This window comes from Podarcis filfolensis (genome assembly GCF_964270895.1).
Source record: "Podarcis filfolensis genome assembly, chromosome: 3".
In the NCBI taxonomy this organism is placed as follows: Eukaryota; Metazoa; Chordata; class Lepidosauria; order Squamata; family Lacertidae; genus Podarcis; species Podarcis filfolensis.
In genome coordinates, this window is record NC_139606.1 from 23,559,253 (window position 1) to 23,575,635 (window position 16,383).

The 16,383-nt window shown below is 44.1% G+C and overlaps 1 protein-coding gene across 2 annotated transcripts in view; it reads left to right on the forward strand.

Annotated features, from left to right (window-relative positions):
* The first annotated feature begins 9,222 nt into the window (after positions 1–9,222).
* Positions 9,223–16,383, forward strand: part of CSMD1 (CUB and Sushi multiple domains 1) — a 937,839-nt gene continuing 930,678 nt past the window's right edge. For both annotated transcript variants that reach the window (XM_083606880.1, XM_083606881.1), the window contains exon 1: positions 9,223–10,693. In XM_083606880.1, the coding sequence (XP_083463006.1) occupies positions 10,624–10,693 (70 nt within the window). In that variant the 5' untranslated portion in view covers positions 9,223–10,623. The remainder of the gene's footprint in view (positions 10,694–16,383) is intronic.

Here is a 16,383-nt window from a genome sequence, read left to right on the forward strand (position 1 = left end):
TGAATACCACAAGTTGAAAACACCAGTTGAATACCACAAGCGTCTCCTCCATCAGCCAACTATCTCAGTGCTGCTGATGTTCTGCAGGTTCATCTCCTGTGCCCCCAGCCTCCATCTTTTGGGTCCCTGGCTTTCCTCCTTTGTGGTATAAAACCCATAGTAGAAACGCCAGTTTGCCAACAACCTTAGATGGCAAAAATCCACCCCCCTTCTCTACAAGCCTAATGCTTTTAAGGACTATAGGCCTTCCCAGCACATCTGTAGTGGATATTGTGTAGTACAGTTTCTTAAAAAATTTCTTCACCTGCAAACAAGATTTCTCTTTCCTTTTCCTTTTCCAGGGAGCTTTAGAAAGGAAATAATGAATCCAAATGAGTCCTGGACAACAAGTTCCCCAGCATTATTCAGCATGCATTTAGCTTTTTATTTATTTATTTTTTAAGTCTGTAACTCCACAAATTCAATATTAGGGCAGATTTAGTCCCTCTCCCCTTCCTACCGAACGGCTTATCTGTTTGGAGTATGGGCATTTTAAAAGGGAGCCCAGAGTGTGGGCGGAAGAGAATCCTAACTGTTCCATGCATACTCTATTGAACCAGAAACACCACATCTATTTGATGGCTGTCTATAGAAAATGTGGCACCATATATATACACTTATGAAGAACTCAATTATCCTATCAATTATCACCATTCTCCTGCAGGGTACTGTTCTCTATAAGTCAGAGTAATATAGAACATTCCCCTTTACAGTGATACTGTTTCTTGTTTATTCTGTGGTCCAAATCACGGTGTTAGTTCTTGGCTTGAGAAACCCATAACAAACACCATAAGACTTAGCTATGCATGCAACACTCACCATGTCTACTAATTGCAAAGAAAAGCATATAAATCCAAACCAAGGCAAGCCATGCTTGTCCCAAGATTAGATTAGCAGCACAAACTTTTCAGTGTTGATGCAACATTAGTAAAGGCTCAAGTGCAACAAAAAGCAGATCGAGCCAAGAACAACAAGAATTCCACCGGTTCAAAGGGGTTCATTGTAAGTGGCATAGACGAATGCCTTAGAGGATTTTTATTTTTGCACAGGTTCCTCCTGCAAGAGGGTTGGGGGACCCTCCAGAGCAGCTGGGGGTTCCTCTCTGCACTGGCAGAGAAGATGAAACATTGCTGCTTATGTCCTTCAAAGTGTGAGCAGCTGGCTGCACACCAAAATAGAGCGCTGGTATGACCGTTGATCTTCCAAACATAGGATAAAACAGTGTCTATTATAAACCTGTATGTTTTAAATATGGTCCACAACTGCTCATCTAGGAACAACACCAACAAAAAGGGACTTTTGCTGATGATCTGATATTACTACCCGCTACTCCTGCTGTTTATGTAAATGTTGCCAACATGATATTGGAAGGAAGCATGGGCCAAATGAAAGACAACTGGCGAGGGGAACATCAAGAAGGAGGGAAATGACATACTGCATAAGTCAAATTGACGTTTTGCTAGGGGCAGTGGCAGAGCTGACAAAGTAGTGAATAGCTATGGAGTAAAAACAGGTGGAGTAAGTGTACATAATGACTTGCATCCCTGGGGGGAAAAGAATGAAAACACCTTGTGATGTACAGTTAATAGCGCCATGTATTTGATCAAGGGATGCTCTAAATTCCATAAATTTTGTGGGTGTTATATAACACCCTTCACAGGAGGCAAAGGAATGTGATAAATGGAAAGTAACCAGCACACACCAATGCACTGGATAATCAACTACCTGTGTGCAAACCTAAACTTACAATCATGGTGTGCAGGCTTTCTCTACAATCAAAACTCTCCATATCAGAAATATAAATACCCCCATTTCCAGGATGGATTATGAAATAAGACAAATGAGATGTGTATTCCTGGTCCCAAACTGTGCCCACAATCAAATCCACAGTCCAGTCTTTGCATAGTAATTGTAACCTCAGTCGGAAAGTGGAGAGAGAGTCCAAGATACTCTTTCTGGTGGGCTGTGGTCAAAATTTGCTTGTGAAATTAGACATTTGAGCCCATGGAAAGAAAGACTGGAGTTGGCTCTAAGCCAAAATAGTTTAGGGGACTCCCAACATTCTATTTAGTAGAGATTTCCATGAACTCTAGAATTTAGCAACCTGCTGAGATCTTTTAAGCTAAGGATGGGCAAAAAAACCCCAAAAGCATTTAAAAGGTATTCCTCTGTGAAAATGAGGGCTGCTTTTTTGCTGCTTTGGCAGCAGAGGAGGAGATGTCTCCAAACGTTTCAGAAGAGATTTGTTGCTTCCTTCAGTGGGTCACACCATGAAGTGTTGTTGCCAGGAAGATGTGGAGAGAGTCTCAAACTGATTCCTCCTAGCCATGCTTTCCTGGTAAACACAGAAGTCAGAAAACAGGAACTAACCATGGTGCTGATCCCTATCTGGATTTCATTTAAATGACTTGCATTGTTTACCAATCATTTCATTGTCCTTGTTTAACTAAGTACATTTAGAGGAGAGAGTGTAAAAGGAAGAATTCATTTTCACTTATTTTTATTGCCTTGGCTATATATTTTTGTACTTTTACAAGTTAATGCATTTGCATTTAAATTCCAGTGATTTCTGCACTTGTTTCTTTCTTAGAAGTCAAATATTGCCTACATCCTGGTCATACTAGTTGACTAAATATTGTTGTTTCAGGAGGAGACTGAAGGTAATTTGAAAAACTTAATGCTGTGACACAAGAAGACTTCATTTACCAAGGGTCAAAATACTCCTAGCTGGTATTTTCCCAGGTCATGAGTGGCTTGTACCATACCAAACAAAACAAACCAGAGGCAGAAAGTGTGTGTTTTTCTGGAGGGGGAACGGGGGGGGGCAATATATTTAGTTATATTTAGTGGGTTGGAATTGTTGCTATAGAAGATTTTCCATTTTCTCTCGTATAAAAATAATGCTTGAACTGCGTTGGTAAAAGTAGAACACTTACTACATTCAGAAAACCTGTTCGAATGACACACTTTTGAGATGACCACATCCGCCTTAAAAAAAAAAATACCCATCAGGTTTATTTCCAGCTAGTTGTGTGTTATTGAGAGAATGTTGGCCACAACTTCTTCTTTACAAAGGGTTCAGGTATGGCAACTAGGTAAGAGTGCTTAGCGCTAAGAGAGGATTCCATCATTTTTTGGAGGTCAATAAACAAAGGCGTTCACACATTGTCTAATTACAAAGCAGGAGTAGAGCGACCCAGAATTACATATTAGTATTGGCTATCATAAAACATTATTAAGTTATACCCTAAAATCAAGCAGGGAGACTTATTCACTAGATATACTAGCTGGCCTTCTGCAGTTTCACAGCTTCCAATCTTGTAAAAACATTGCCTTTCAGGGCCCGGTTGTTTTAATCTCTCCGAGCCAAATACCTCCTGCTACAGTCTTTTCTTCCAGCTTGTAAGAATTAATGGCTGCTATGATCTCCCACTGATCTTCCTTCTGTATTCCAGTCTTGACACATTTGTATGTATGTCTTTGTTAAGGATTCATTTTATCCCATTAATTATTACAGAAGTCAAAGCAAATCTTTGCAATATGAATGATAAAATTTGGGGAAGTACAATTTGAAAAGTCACAGTTTTCACAGTTTTGTAGACAAACTACAGAAGAGCCATATTAAAATGTAACCATTCAAAACTAGTCCTGTGTGAAACTAGTAATATTAATTCCGGTTTAAACTTTTTTTCACAAACTGAAATAGAAAATTCAGTTGCCCATTTGGGTTGTAGCTTGTCCGAGTCCTGCTACCATTCCTTCAACATTACCAATTGTTCAGGTAAAGGTTCGGTGTTTGTAAACTGTTTCATGGCCTTCATAGTCTTAAAGAAGTATTATAAAAAATTGTCATGAGTGCTTTGCTTGGGCTGGTGTTTTATCATGAATTCTGTAGTCTAGGTGCTGCTAACACAGATCTTCTAATTTTCAACGGATCATCACAAAAGTTTTGTAGAGATCTACAGAGCTGCAAAAAATAATTCAGCCTGCAAGTGAAAATATCAGGAAGTATCATCATCACATAATGCTTAGTGCATTGGTATGAAAACGCACTACAAGATAAGACCATGGCATGTGTAGGTGAGCAATAAATTCTGCAGCATCCATTTCAGTAAGTCTCCCAGTAGTGATGTATGGAAGTGAGAGCTGGACCATAAAGAAGGCTGATTGCCAAAGAATTGATGCTTTTGAATTGTGGTGCTGGAGGAGACTCTTGAGAGTCCCATGGACTGCAAGAAGATCAAGCCTATCCATTCTTAAGGAAATCAGCCCTGAGTGCTCACTGGAAGGACAGATCCTGAAGCTGAGGCTCTAATAATTTGGCCACCTCATGAGAAGAGAAGACTGGAAAAGACCCTGATGTTGGGAAAGATGGAGGGCACAAGGAGAAGGGGACGACAGAGGACAAGATGGTTGGATAGTGTTCTCGAAGCTACCAGCATGAGTTTGACCAAACTGCGGGAGGCAGTGGAAGACAGGAGTGCCTGGCGTGCTCTGGTCCATGGGGTCATGAAGAGTTAGACATGACTAAACGACTAAACAAAACAACATACTGTTTCAGAATAATACAGTGGTACCTCGAGTTAAGAACTTAATTCATTCTGGAGGTCCGTTCTTAACCTGAAACTGTTCTTAACCTGAGTCACCACTTTAGCTAATGGGGCCTCCCGCTGCTGCTGTACCACCGCCACATGATTTCTGTTCTCATCCTGAAGCAAAGTTATTAACCTGAGATACTATTTCTGGGTTAGCAGTGTCTGTAACCTGAAGCGTCTGTAACGTGAAGCATCTGTAACCCAAGGTACCACTGTACTGTACTTTAGGTCCTACTTCTCATAGAGTTCAGCATAAGACCTACCTGAAGAAATTTCAAGTTCAGATGTCAAGGCTTCACAAAGAATAGAACCTGTATTCTGATTATCCAAAAGGGAACAAAATCAGGGGCATGTCCCTTTCTTAATGTGTGTATTGGGAGGTAGTTTCTCGCATCAGTTTCTGCTTTCAGTCCGTAGCCTCTAGTTCAGGGATGGACAACTTTTGTCTCTCCAAACGGTCTCTGACTCCCATCAACTTCAGCCATGAGAGTTGTAGTCCAGCAACATCTGGATGACCAAAGGTTTTTCATCTATACTCTTGTCCCTCTCTCAAGCGGTTCAGTGAAGGGGAGTAAACGCTGAACTTTAAATACTAAAAATGAAAACAACTGCCTATTCATTACACAAGTCATGTAGGAAAAGCTAGCTGAAATTCAATTTGAAAAGAAAAATAATTTCAGCAAGATGTAAAAAGCCCATGGCAACCTGTAAGGGGGGGGTGGTAAATGATGCTAACTTCATTACAAAACAATAATTGCAATGTACAAGGCAATGTTTCTGCAGTCCTGTTTTTCATATTACCTGGAATTAGAAATATTTTCCCCATGGTTTTTTTTCAACAGAGAAAAGAGTTTATCTCTCAGCTCAAGTGTTTCAGTGGGATGGAGCCTTTTTCTTTAAGCACAATGATCTTTCCAGAAAACTGGAATGGATGCAGATGTTGAGATGAAGGATTCTGCCATTATCTATAAACCTATTGCCAGCATATGTGATGTGCTGCATTCTGTTGAAGAGAATTTCATTTTTCCCATCCCCAACTATAAGCTGGCATGAACTTTCCCTGTTATTTTGGTGCATGAGCATATCTGCCAGCTTTTAAACTGTACCATGTTCCCATTTCCCAATGTAAACTAACAAGTAAATTTTCTGTCCATATATATATATATATATATATATATATATATATATACACACACACACACACATACCCATAACCTATGCTTCATAATCTGTTATTCTACACTGTAAGCTGTTTATATAAAATATAAAATATTCATCGCAAATACTGATTAAATCAAACATTACGAGCAAGTTAACTTTAAAATGCATCAGAATATAAATAAAAAAAGCAACCCAAAACCAGTTATTAAAATCTACATAAGAAAAAATTAAAGTACATGTTTTGGTAGGCTTGCATAAAAAAAATAGTATTTAGTAGGTGCAGGAAAAAATACAGTGAAGGTGCCTACCTAACATAAATGGACAAGGAGGAGTTCTAGAGAATAGGTACTGCCACATCAAAGAATCAATTCTGTGCGGGTGCAAAATGAACATTATGTGACACTTGTAAAAGTGCTAGTTCTGTCAGCTGGAGCAGGCCTGCAGTGTGCTAGGAGCTGTATAAGGTATGGATATGAAACAAACAAACAAAAAAAGGTCACAGCTGAGGGAAGCTTAGGGACTGACAGTTAGGAAAGATGATAAGGATGCTAGCATGAAAAGACAATGTACAAACAGATGAAATGGGATATGCTGGCATTTGTTTAAAACTATGTCTCAAAGAGGGAACCAATAGCAGTAAAGATGACAGTTTTAAGCATCAGGGAGTGTGGCTTTCATTATTTTAACTCTTCAAAGTTCCATTCTGAAAACACAGACCTTTTGAATTCAATGCATACAAAGATGGGAAGTATAATGGTAACACATCTGGTTTGCACTAGTCCAATAATTGCTGGATGGTTTACTGAGGGATATCAGTGTGCTGTTAGCTCAGTTGCTTTGAGTGTACAACTGATAACCCCAAGGTTGCAGGTTTGATTCTTGTTAAGGCACAGCTGCATATTCCTGCACTGCGGGGGGTTGGACTAGATGATCCTGAAGGTCCCTTCCAACTCTATGATTCTGTGAGTTCTATGAGCCACCAGCACTCATGAAGATGCCTATCCCATCTCTGCATAATTCATTGTTCTTTCCTTTGTCCCTCCTGTTCAGGCTATGCTGCCATATCTCTCCACACCAGATTGAAGCATTAAATCACTCTGGATGCAGAGAAGCAACAAAATCATCTGCTCTCATATTCGCCTGTCTGTTGTACATCTGCATGAATCGCTGTTCGAGGTTTGCATCCTCCCAATCTGGAATGTAAGGGAAGAGCGGCATCTGCAATAGTAGTAGAGACTATAGGCTCTTGTGTCTCCCTTGGCTTTTTTGGGAGGAAGGCCAGAATATAAAGTCAACAAATAAATAGATAGGCAAACGATGAAGGCGTGGCGGAGATCTTTCTTACACGCGCTAATAATCCCTTTTTGGTTGTTTTTTTCAACTAAGACTGAAATGTGTCTTTAATATTTATGAATTCGCTACAGAGAAAAATGAAGCCGCTAGATGGCAGCAGTGTCACATGTTTCTCGCAGATTTCCAGTTCGCAAAGCCTCCGTCCCGCTTGCCCCGCCAGCGAGAAAAGCAGCAACATTAATATATAAATATAAGCCTATTAACAGAGCCAGCCTATTTTGTTCAGTACCCACTCGTTAAACCAACGTACAACGAGGCAACAGCTTTCCATATTTTACCAAGAAAGAGAATTTATCACCAGTGATTAATTACAACCTCGAAACTCCTCCTCGCCATTGGTTTTGCTTCTGTCCTGTGATCCTTTGTATTTTAATTACCAACACAGGTAGCTTCGGGCGTTAATTAGGAAGTAAGGTTCTTTCTGCTGTGTTAAGTGGCTTTAGAATTTTCGACTTCTTCTGGCAAGAAACCAAGGAATCGCTTGGTTTACTCAGAAGCAAGCCCCACTGACTTCAATGGAGCTTACTCCCAGGGCACACAGGATTGCAGCTTCAGAGAGTTTTTAAGCAAACAAATCTGTTTTATTAGGAAAACAGAAAAGCTGGCATTTCGTGGACTTAAAAAGGAACCACTCTGATGTAGTTTATGCCACAGAACGAAGGCTAGGTTGTTGTTGCTGTTTTTTTTTAAAAAAATAATACTTTTTTTTTTTTACATTCTTAGGCTCACGTTTAGAAGATGTCTTCTCAATACTGACATCAAAGAAATGGGTTTTAGAAATAGTTTTAAATGGCAGAAATTGATGAGGCCGGACATTGGGAATGGGAGAGTATTAGAAGACAGAAAAAGAAACGAGGTGCCAAGGCGACTTAGCTGTTTTGGTGGTTTTTTTCCCCATTTTTCATTCTCTATTTTTGCCCTGACCGAGAGCTGGAAATGGACCTAAGGTAGCAAACGCATCAGAGGCTCTTTTAAGTGACTCCACTCCGAAACTCCTTTGAAGTGGGGTCAGAGAACCACCGAGGTGCCCACTTCCAGCTTTCCATGGGGAAATGGCCGTATTGAAGATAAACTGAAGAACCCGACCTGTCCTGAAAGAACATCCTAAATGTCCCTTAAAATTATTTAGTTAGCGCTCAGAGAAGTAATTCAGGAGCGGGGCTTGCCCAGTCTTGCATTGCTCAAGTGATGCTGAAACAAGGGTTGCTGGTTTGCACTTCCTGGGTCTGATGATCGGGCTGTGTGTGAAGCCTGCATTGCTGTCCAAAGAGATTCCCAAGCACGCCTTTTAGTGCGGGAAGTGTGAATGCCGCCAAGGAATAAGAGGAGAACCGTTTTTAAGTGCCCTTGCTGAACAGGGGCCTAACGAGCCTTGCCCATCGGATTTGGGAAACGGCTGTCTTCTTCGTCCTACGACAACCACAGGTGAAACGACCCATGTTCAAATGCATAATTTGGGATCACTTCTTCCAAACTGGTCCGGGTAGAGCAGGCACCCATCTCCAAGCGAGTGGTTTTTAGCACAGAGCCAAAGCCAAGTATTATTCCGGATTTCATAGAGTCATAGAGCTGGAAGGGACCACGAGGGTCATCTAGTCCGACCCGCTGCGATGCAAGAATCTTTTGCCCGACGTGGAACTCGAACCCACAACCCTGAGATTAAGAGTCTTGTGCTCTCCCGACCGAGCTATCCCAGTGGGTTTAGACACGCATACAAAAACACCCAGCATTTTGTGTGTGTGTGTTGGTTGGGCTTCCTTGGAAGAAGCCCGTGGCCAAAGAAGATATGTTAGACCTAAGTTCAAGGTTGCCCACTGGCCATAGCTGTCAACGTTTCCCTTTAAAAAAGGGAAATTCCCTTATTCCAAATAGGATTCCTCACAAGAAAAGGGAAAAGTTGACAGCTATGTCACTGGCTCCCAGGTGTCCCTTGCTCTTTTTAAGGGAGGAGGGCACTCTTATTTAGATTGGATCCAGACCCTTGCAAACGGCCCCTTGGGCGACCCCAGGAGGACATTTCTCCTCAAAGACACCAAGCGAAGCCTGGGTTTGGGCTGCTGCTGCCGCTTAACCGACCAGGGGGAACCATTCCCTGCCCTCCTGAAGCTGCGACTTCCCGCCTTTTACGCTTCACCAGCCGCCTCAAGGCGCCCAACGTGCGCCCTGCGAGGTAGGTCTGGCGGGAAGGCGAGAAGCCAGAGGAACGACGACGGGACGCCAGAGCGCGTTTCGCAGCGCGGCGCGGGATTCCCGAGCGCGTTCCTCGTCCCGCCCCTCAGCCGGCGCGCGCGCTTTCTCTCTCTCCAGTTGCCCCCTCAACTGCCCCGTCGTCACCTGTGACTGGAAAAGAAGATTCCCAGCCATCGCCGCCACCTCCCTCAGCGGGGCGGAGGGGTTTTTTTGAGGGGGGGGAGAGAAGAGAAGAGAGAAAACGATTCCCCTCGCTTTCCCTCCTTTCCCACCCCCGTTTCGTGAGGGCTGCGAGAAGGCTGCTGCGGCTGCTTTGCCTTGGGCTTTGGCGGGTGCGCTCGCTCGCTCGCTCGCTCCTGCTGCCGCCGCTGCGCCGCTCCAGCCTCCTTCCCCTCTCTGTGGGAAGGGATGGTTGAGTCCAGCAGCAGCAGGAGCGGCAGCGGCGGCGGCGGCAGCAGCAGCAGCAGCTCCTTCTTGCGCTGCTAGCAGCCTGTCAAGCTTGCCGCGCTCTCCCGGCTCGGCTGCGTCGCTCAGCTTCTCCTCCTCGCCGTGACAGGAGCAACCCGCTATTTCCATTTGGTTCTCTCTTCTCCCTCGCGCGCCTTTCTTTTTATTTGCCGCCGCCGCCGCTGCCGCCCGCGTCTCCTCTGGCGGTTCCCTCCTCACTCGATGCCCGGCCGCGTCTCCTCCTCTCCCACCGCCGTCGCCACCTCTCCACGGTCTTCCTCGTCGTCGACGTCTCCGCTGTCTTGGGGCAGCTGGTGGTTTTCGCCTCAGACTCGGGAGAGCCGCTGGCGGAGGAGGCTCTCGCCGCTCCTCTCCCTCAGCTTGGTCTCCCCGCGCGCTCTCCGCCCCGCAGTGGCTCGCCGGCAGCACTTGATGCTATGAGAAGGCGGCGAGCCGAGGCAACCAGCAGTCCTGCAGGAGGCGTCGAATGCTGCGCCGCCGCCGCTGCTGCCACTCGCGGCACCTGGAGCTCCCCTCGCTGCTGCTGCTGCCGCCGCCGACGACGACACCACCACCGCCGACACCACCTCCTCCTCCGCCTGGCTTCGCCCTCTGGTGATTCTTTCGCCCCGCGGGCACTTCTGGCGAGGGAGGGAGCCCGCGCTCGCAGCTGAGAGGCGCCGCGGCGAGGTGCTCCGACCGACCGGTCAAGCAGCCAACCAACCAACCGGCGTTGCAACCCCCCCCTCCACCCCCACCGCGGGTCTCAGCCTGCCTCCTGAGAGCTCCCGCTCGCGCCTTTCCCTCTCTCTCTATGTGTGTGGAATAAACTGCAGACATGACTGCGTGGAGACAATTCGAGGCTCGGCTGCTGGTGCTCTGCGCGGGGCTCGTCGCCGCAGCTCAGGGTAAGCCTTGCTGGTTTCTCCTTCTTTCCGTTACTTGAGGGGGGCTTCCTCCGTTTGTGTGTGTGGGGGGGGGATTCTTCTACAGCCGACCCGACTGGTGACGATGGAAGGGGGGTGGAAGGGGGTGTCGTGCCTGTGCCAGCTCCCGGCTTTACCTCAGGCGTGTATTCCCCCCCCCCCATATATATATATATGGGGGGTATATATATATATACACACTGGTCAACGGCTCCACGCTCCCCTTGCCGTCGCCGCGCGCACCCGGACCGTGGCATGCCTGGCACCTGCTCCCTTCCAGCTCCGCCGCTGGTGCTTCATGAGGGGAGGTTGTGTGGTGGTGGTTGTTTTCTTGCTGGTGGTTTGTGGGGGGTTCGCTATGGGGGAGGCACTGCGCCGCCAGCGAAGAAAGGGAGCCTCCCGGGCTGGACGGGGGGGACCTTGCCCTCTCTCCTCGTCCGCACATGGGTGGTGATGTGGTGGTGGTGGCTGGTACTTAACCGAGGGATGCTAAAGATAGCTTGCCTGGGCTGCCAAGTTCCTTCCCGCCTCCGCCTCCTCCTCCTCCTCTGCCGCCTCCCCACCCTCAGACCCTCTCCTCTTCCTCCCCGAGATGGAAGGAAGCTCCGCTGCCAGCAAAGGCGAGCTAGGCACCTCGCCCGCCGTTCCCAGAAGGAGGTGGCCGTGTGGTGTTCTCTGCCCTCGCACACCCCACCCCTGGGATGGCTGAGACCTGTACTTTGTTCCTTGCAAGTTGCAGGGAGGTAGGAGAGGGAAGCGGGCTTTGAGGGGACCCAAGGATGTTCCTGATGATCGGCATAGGAAAAGGTGGCGGGTGCGGGTGCTTATCTTGCCTGTAGTCCCTCTCTTCTCCCCCCACATCCAGGAATCTCATTTCACCATTTGCTTGCTTGGTATTCTCTTTCTCCTTGAAACCGAGGTGGGGCAAGATGCTGGAGGGTTACACAACTTCTGCCTTGGCCCTAGCCCCACAACTTGCCTAGTTGCCCCTGAGACAACAAGGTCGGCTTTATTCACTTTGCCTCTCATTAGCCCAGGCCTTTTTCGTGTTGGCAAGGTCTGTGTGTGTGTTGTGGCTGCCTCTGGTGACAACACCTGCTTACTTCAAAACCTGTTTCTGTCTTGCTTCTGAAGCTCCCTCTTCCTCCTTCCTCTTCAGGTGTCCTTACAAATCCAGTCTAGCATAACATATTAAAAACACCTATTTCTCCCAAATCAACCTCTTTTTTTTTGCTGTCCCAATTTTATAACAAATTATTGAAAACTCAGAGAGAACAAAAACTTCAAAGTGACTAAAAGTGCTTGTGTTCTGCCTCTCCTGTCCACTTCCTGTGTGAGTGTGTGTTCTGAATTATGACATGGTGCCACATTGTAAAGTAGTGGGGTCACTTTGCATAAGTGAGCATCCCGTTTAGATTCCCTCCCTCTCTTTTTCTTCCTTCTCCTTTCCCTGAATTACTTTTAATCACTAGGCAGAGGTTAGGGGAAGGGTAAAAGGCAGGTGGCAACATCTCATCTCTGTTTCAGTATACCGGGTTGTGCTAAGGCTTGCATAGTTTGGAGCAAGAAGAGCAAGTTGTGTTAATGAATGCACTAAAGCCCCATCACCACCCTGCCTTCAACCCCATCCCTGGAGCTGCCGCAGGTGACAAAGTGATGCCTGGCTCTTTGCTGCCTCTGATCTCATTTTACTCACTTTGAATAAAGAACAGAGGAACAGAAACATCTGACATATTTAGAAATCGTGCTGAAAGGCCAGCTCCTATAAAGACAAGGCTCGCCCTTGGAGCTATTCACATGCCATAGTAGGATTTTGCCCCTTTTCAGTCTACTGCGGCAACAGAGGTCTTTCTGTTTCATTCCATTTCCAAAAGTTGCTATATTTTCATCACACTCTGTCCTCCTCTACCACCCTTGACTGTGTGTCTTCTAAGCTGGGAGAGAGCGTTTTTCTTTCCCCTGTGCAGCCCCAATTAGCCAAGGTTTTGCTTTGCCCTGCTATTGCTGCTTAATAATCCTGACACGTGTGTTTCATTTCAGTCCTTTGCCTCTGGATTGGGGTTTTTTGAGAAGTTGGATTTGAAAAAAGGACACAAATCCAGATCCTCTGGCAAATTCAGATTCTTTTAGCAGCTGCTAACAGCTGCCTGTGGCCAGGAGCACTGGAGCAATGGGGGGGGGGCATTTGCCAGGAATGGACATACAATTGCAATCAAACGGGCTCATCCTGTGGCATCAAGGCAAATAATATGTTCTTGAGGCTGAGGAGAGGAGAGGGTGGGATAAGTTACAATCAATAGCACTATTGTCTCAGCTACAGCTGAGGACTTAGAGTTCTGACTCACTTATTAAACACACTGTTGCTGGTTCTTGACATTTGCCATTTTAGCATTTTCCTTAAAAAAGAAAAGAAAAGCTGACATTGTGTATGAAACGCTGAGTCTGGTTCATGCTTAGAAAGCACTGCTCAGATGTATTCAGCTAATCCATAAAGTGGGCTTTGGGCAGTACCTTTGGTGATGCAAGAGTTAAGATTAATTTAGCTGTGTGTTATTTTAATATGGGGAGGGGGGGGGATAGGCTGCAATCTTACGTAGCACTGGATCCAGACAACAAGCAGAAGAAGAAAAGAAGAAGAAGAAACAGCAGTGACGTTTGACTCCTTCCCACTGCTACCTTTTACATTCCAAAGCTTTAAAGCACTCGCATCTATATTTAGCATAATGTAAACCTACATTTGGAACGAGGTGTACTGCTTAAAGAGAGAGTGACTGAAAAATAACTATCACCTAGTAACAGATCAGCTTTGGTTTTCTAAGCACATAACATCTTAATTAGCAGTGCCCAGCAACTCTTTATTTTAACTGCCCCATGGAGAGGAATTAATTTACTTTTTTTATTGACAGAGATTCTATGATGAAGAATCCAAAGTGCTACATTTCCATGGAGAAGTGTGTGTGTGTGTTATATGTAATGTTCTCTTTGTCTTTCCTGACAAGACAAGTATATTTATCACTAACATTCCTGTCACACACACACACACTATATGTGTAGGTCAAATCCCATAACCTATTGAACAGTTGCACATAAGTTCCTTCCCAAATAAAATGCTTTTAAAAGGGTTAATAGGTGTACTGCAGACTTGTGGTTCCTTTTCATTTTTCTTTAGCTAAAAATCTATAGAAATCTGTGTTTAGCCTATTGGCTTTCTTCCGGTAACTTTCTTGAAGCCGAAACCAGAATCCAAATGCATATTTACTTGTAAGTACGTCTTATTGAGCTAACATAATTTACTTTAAATATGGTTAGGATAGGGCTATAAGCTCTACATATTCGGTTAAAATCGCTCAGGAATGTATCCCTGCTTTCCATGCCAGCAATCCCCATCCATGTGATTTAAAGCATGCATATACCCTCCTTTTTGGCAGGAGGGAAAAAAAAATAGGGAGGCCTATATGTTTCCACCGCTGTACTAAAAAGAAAAAGAAAAGAAAAAGTAGAAATCCTCCTCTCTAACCTCACCTCTGTCACAGCAATAAGGTACGCACTACTTGCTAATTATAAGGAACAGAGGGGAATTAAGGTTACATGAGTGCAGCTTTGCTTCCAGTAATTAATAGGGTTCTTGATAGGTACAAGAAGCTGCAAAGAAGCATATAACTTGGAAGCAAGGAGTAAAAGTTGCTTCTTGTGATTTTTAAATGGGATAAAAAGGTGTGCATTTTTGGTTGTTGCTTTGTACTATGTTTCCATTGTTACTGGATTTTTGGAAAGCAAACGTTTCTTGAGAAGGGAGCTACTCTGTGTTGATTTGGGGAATAATATTTTTTTTCTTATGAAAGGAAGGAAGGGGGGAACCACACCTATTTTACATGCTAGAACTTGCCTTTCTCCATCATGGTACTGGGACTGGGAGAAAGCACCCATAGTTAATGCAATGTGGTCCAGTGCTTGGGAAAATATCCAGATTTCCTCTCCTTGATCACATGCACCTTGAAGATTTTTTATTTCATTCAATAGCTTGGCTCAGATCCTCATCAGGTCATATTTTTTTATGTGTTGGGCTGATAAATGAGGCAATTATTATTGCATGTAAATAGATAGTCCAGATAACTCCTCAGACTGAGTAGAAAGGTGTGCCCATTGGGGCTTTGGATTTCTCTCCACCAAACTGCAGGTCATTGTGACATGCCAAGCCGCTTAAGAAAGAATGCCATCTCATCTTCCTCACTCATCATAGTCATCATTTACCACAACCACACCTCCAAGTAATCCAGCCAATGTCTTGTGCATGGTCCATACTAACATAGAAGGGTGTTGTTTCTTGATGGCTATTTGCTCAGTATTAAATTTAGGAGGTTTGACTTAAGAAGCTGTCCTGCAAACCTAAGGTTATGGCTGGGGTTACGGTGTTTATATAACACTCCAGCCAAACCAAAGTAGTATAGCCACTTAATGAAGATTGTGAACTAATAATATTCACAGGGGTGGGTGGGAAGGTAGGTTTCTTTGATTTAAAAAATAAATAAATGTCCTAGTTTCCTTTTCCTTTTTACAGTTCCCAAGATCTGTAATTGTATTGTATTATTTTATGTACTGTGGCTTGCCATTGTTTTATTGATTATAGTTTAGAAATTATTTATTGTAACTGTTGAGTGGATTTCTGTTTAACTTTTATATATATATTATTATTATTATTTAATACTATTCTAATGATTGTTGAATGTTACTTTTTTGATGTAGGTTGCGTGTTTTAAAGTTATGTTTTATTATAACATTTTTGCATTGCATTAGATTGTTATAAGATGTACATTTTTTGTTTCTTCAGCTTGTAAGCCGCCTTGAATATTGTAAGATAGAAAGACAGTATACAATTTTTTTTAAAAAAATGATGATGATAAGATAGTTTTCTTCAGATGAAGAGGGAAATGTAATACCATATGTAGCATTCTGTGGCTTCATTTCATCACTACTTCCAGGACATCTGACCAACTGTTCTGCAAAATGGTTAAGTTCGTTTCTCTAATAATAATAATAATAACAATAATAATAATAATAATAATTTATTTATTTATACCCTGCCCATCTGGCTGAGTTTCCCCAGCCACTCTGGGCGGCTCCCAATCAAGTATTAGTTGTTGCATGCATTTAAAGAGACTCACTTCAAGTCTGTTAAATATATCGCTACTTACGGAAAGACCTTGTAGTAGAAATAAAGTCTTCCAAAGCAGATCATATAATATTGTAGGCACAGAAGGATTAGTTCCGAAAGTCATTTGTTCATGCTGGTAGTCAAGGACCTTAATCCTACTGATAAACATAACTATAATGCTGCTCAGGCAGTGGTTTGTCTGAATGTTAGCAATAGAGATAAAGGTACAACCACCAGGGATGTTGCGTAGTGCATAACTCTTCTTCTCCCCATCCAACTTTCACAGTGAGACATTGCCTTGTTATTCTCACATGGGCGTGCCCTATGGACCAGGTGCGTAAATCTGCATCTCACACCCTCAGCTGAAAATTCCCCTGCACTGTGTGATCATAAGAGAAAGAGATTATGCCACCTCTTATCTAGCACAGAAATCGCTTTGTAGCCACATTCTCCTAATTCACAACTCATTATCCAGATACCAGCTATTCAGATGTCTCCCTTGTTAAAGCTTGGCCTGTGT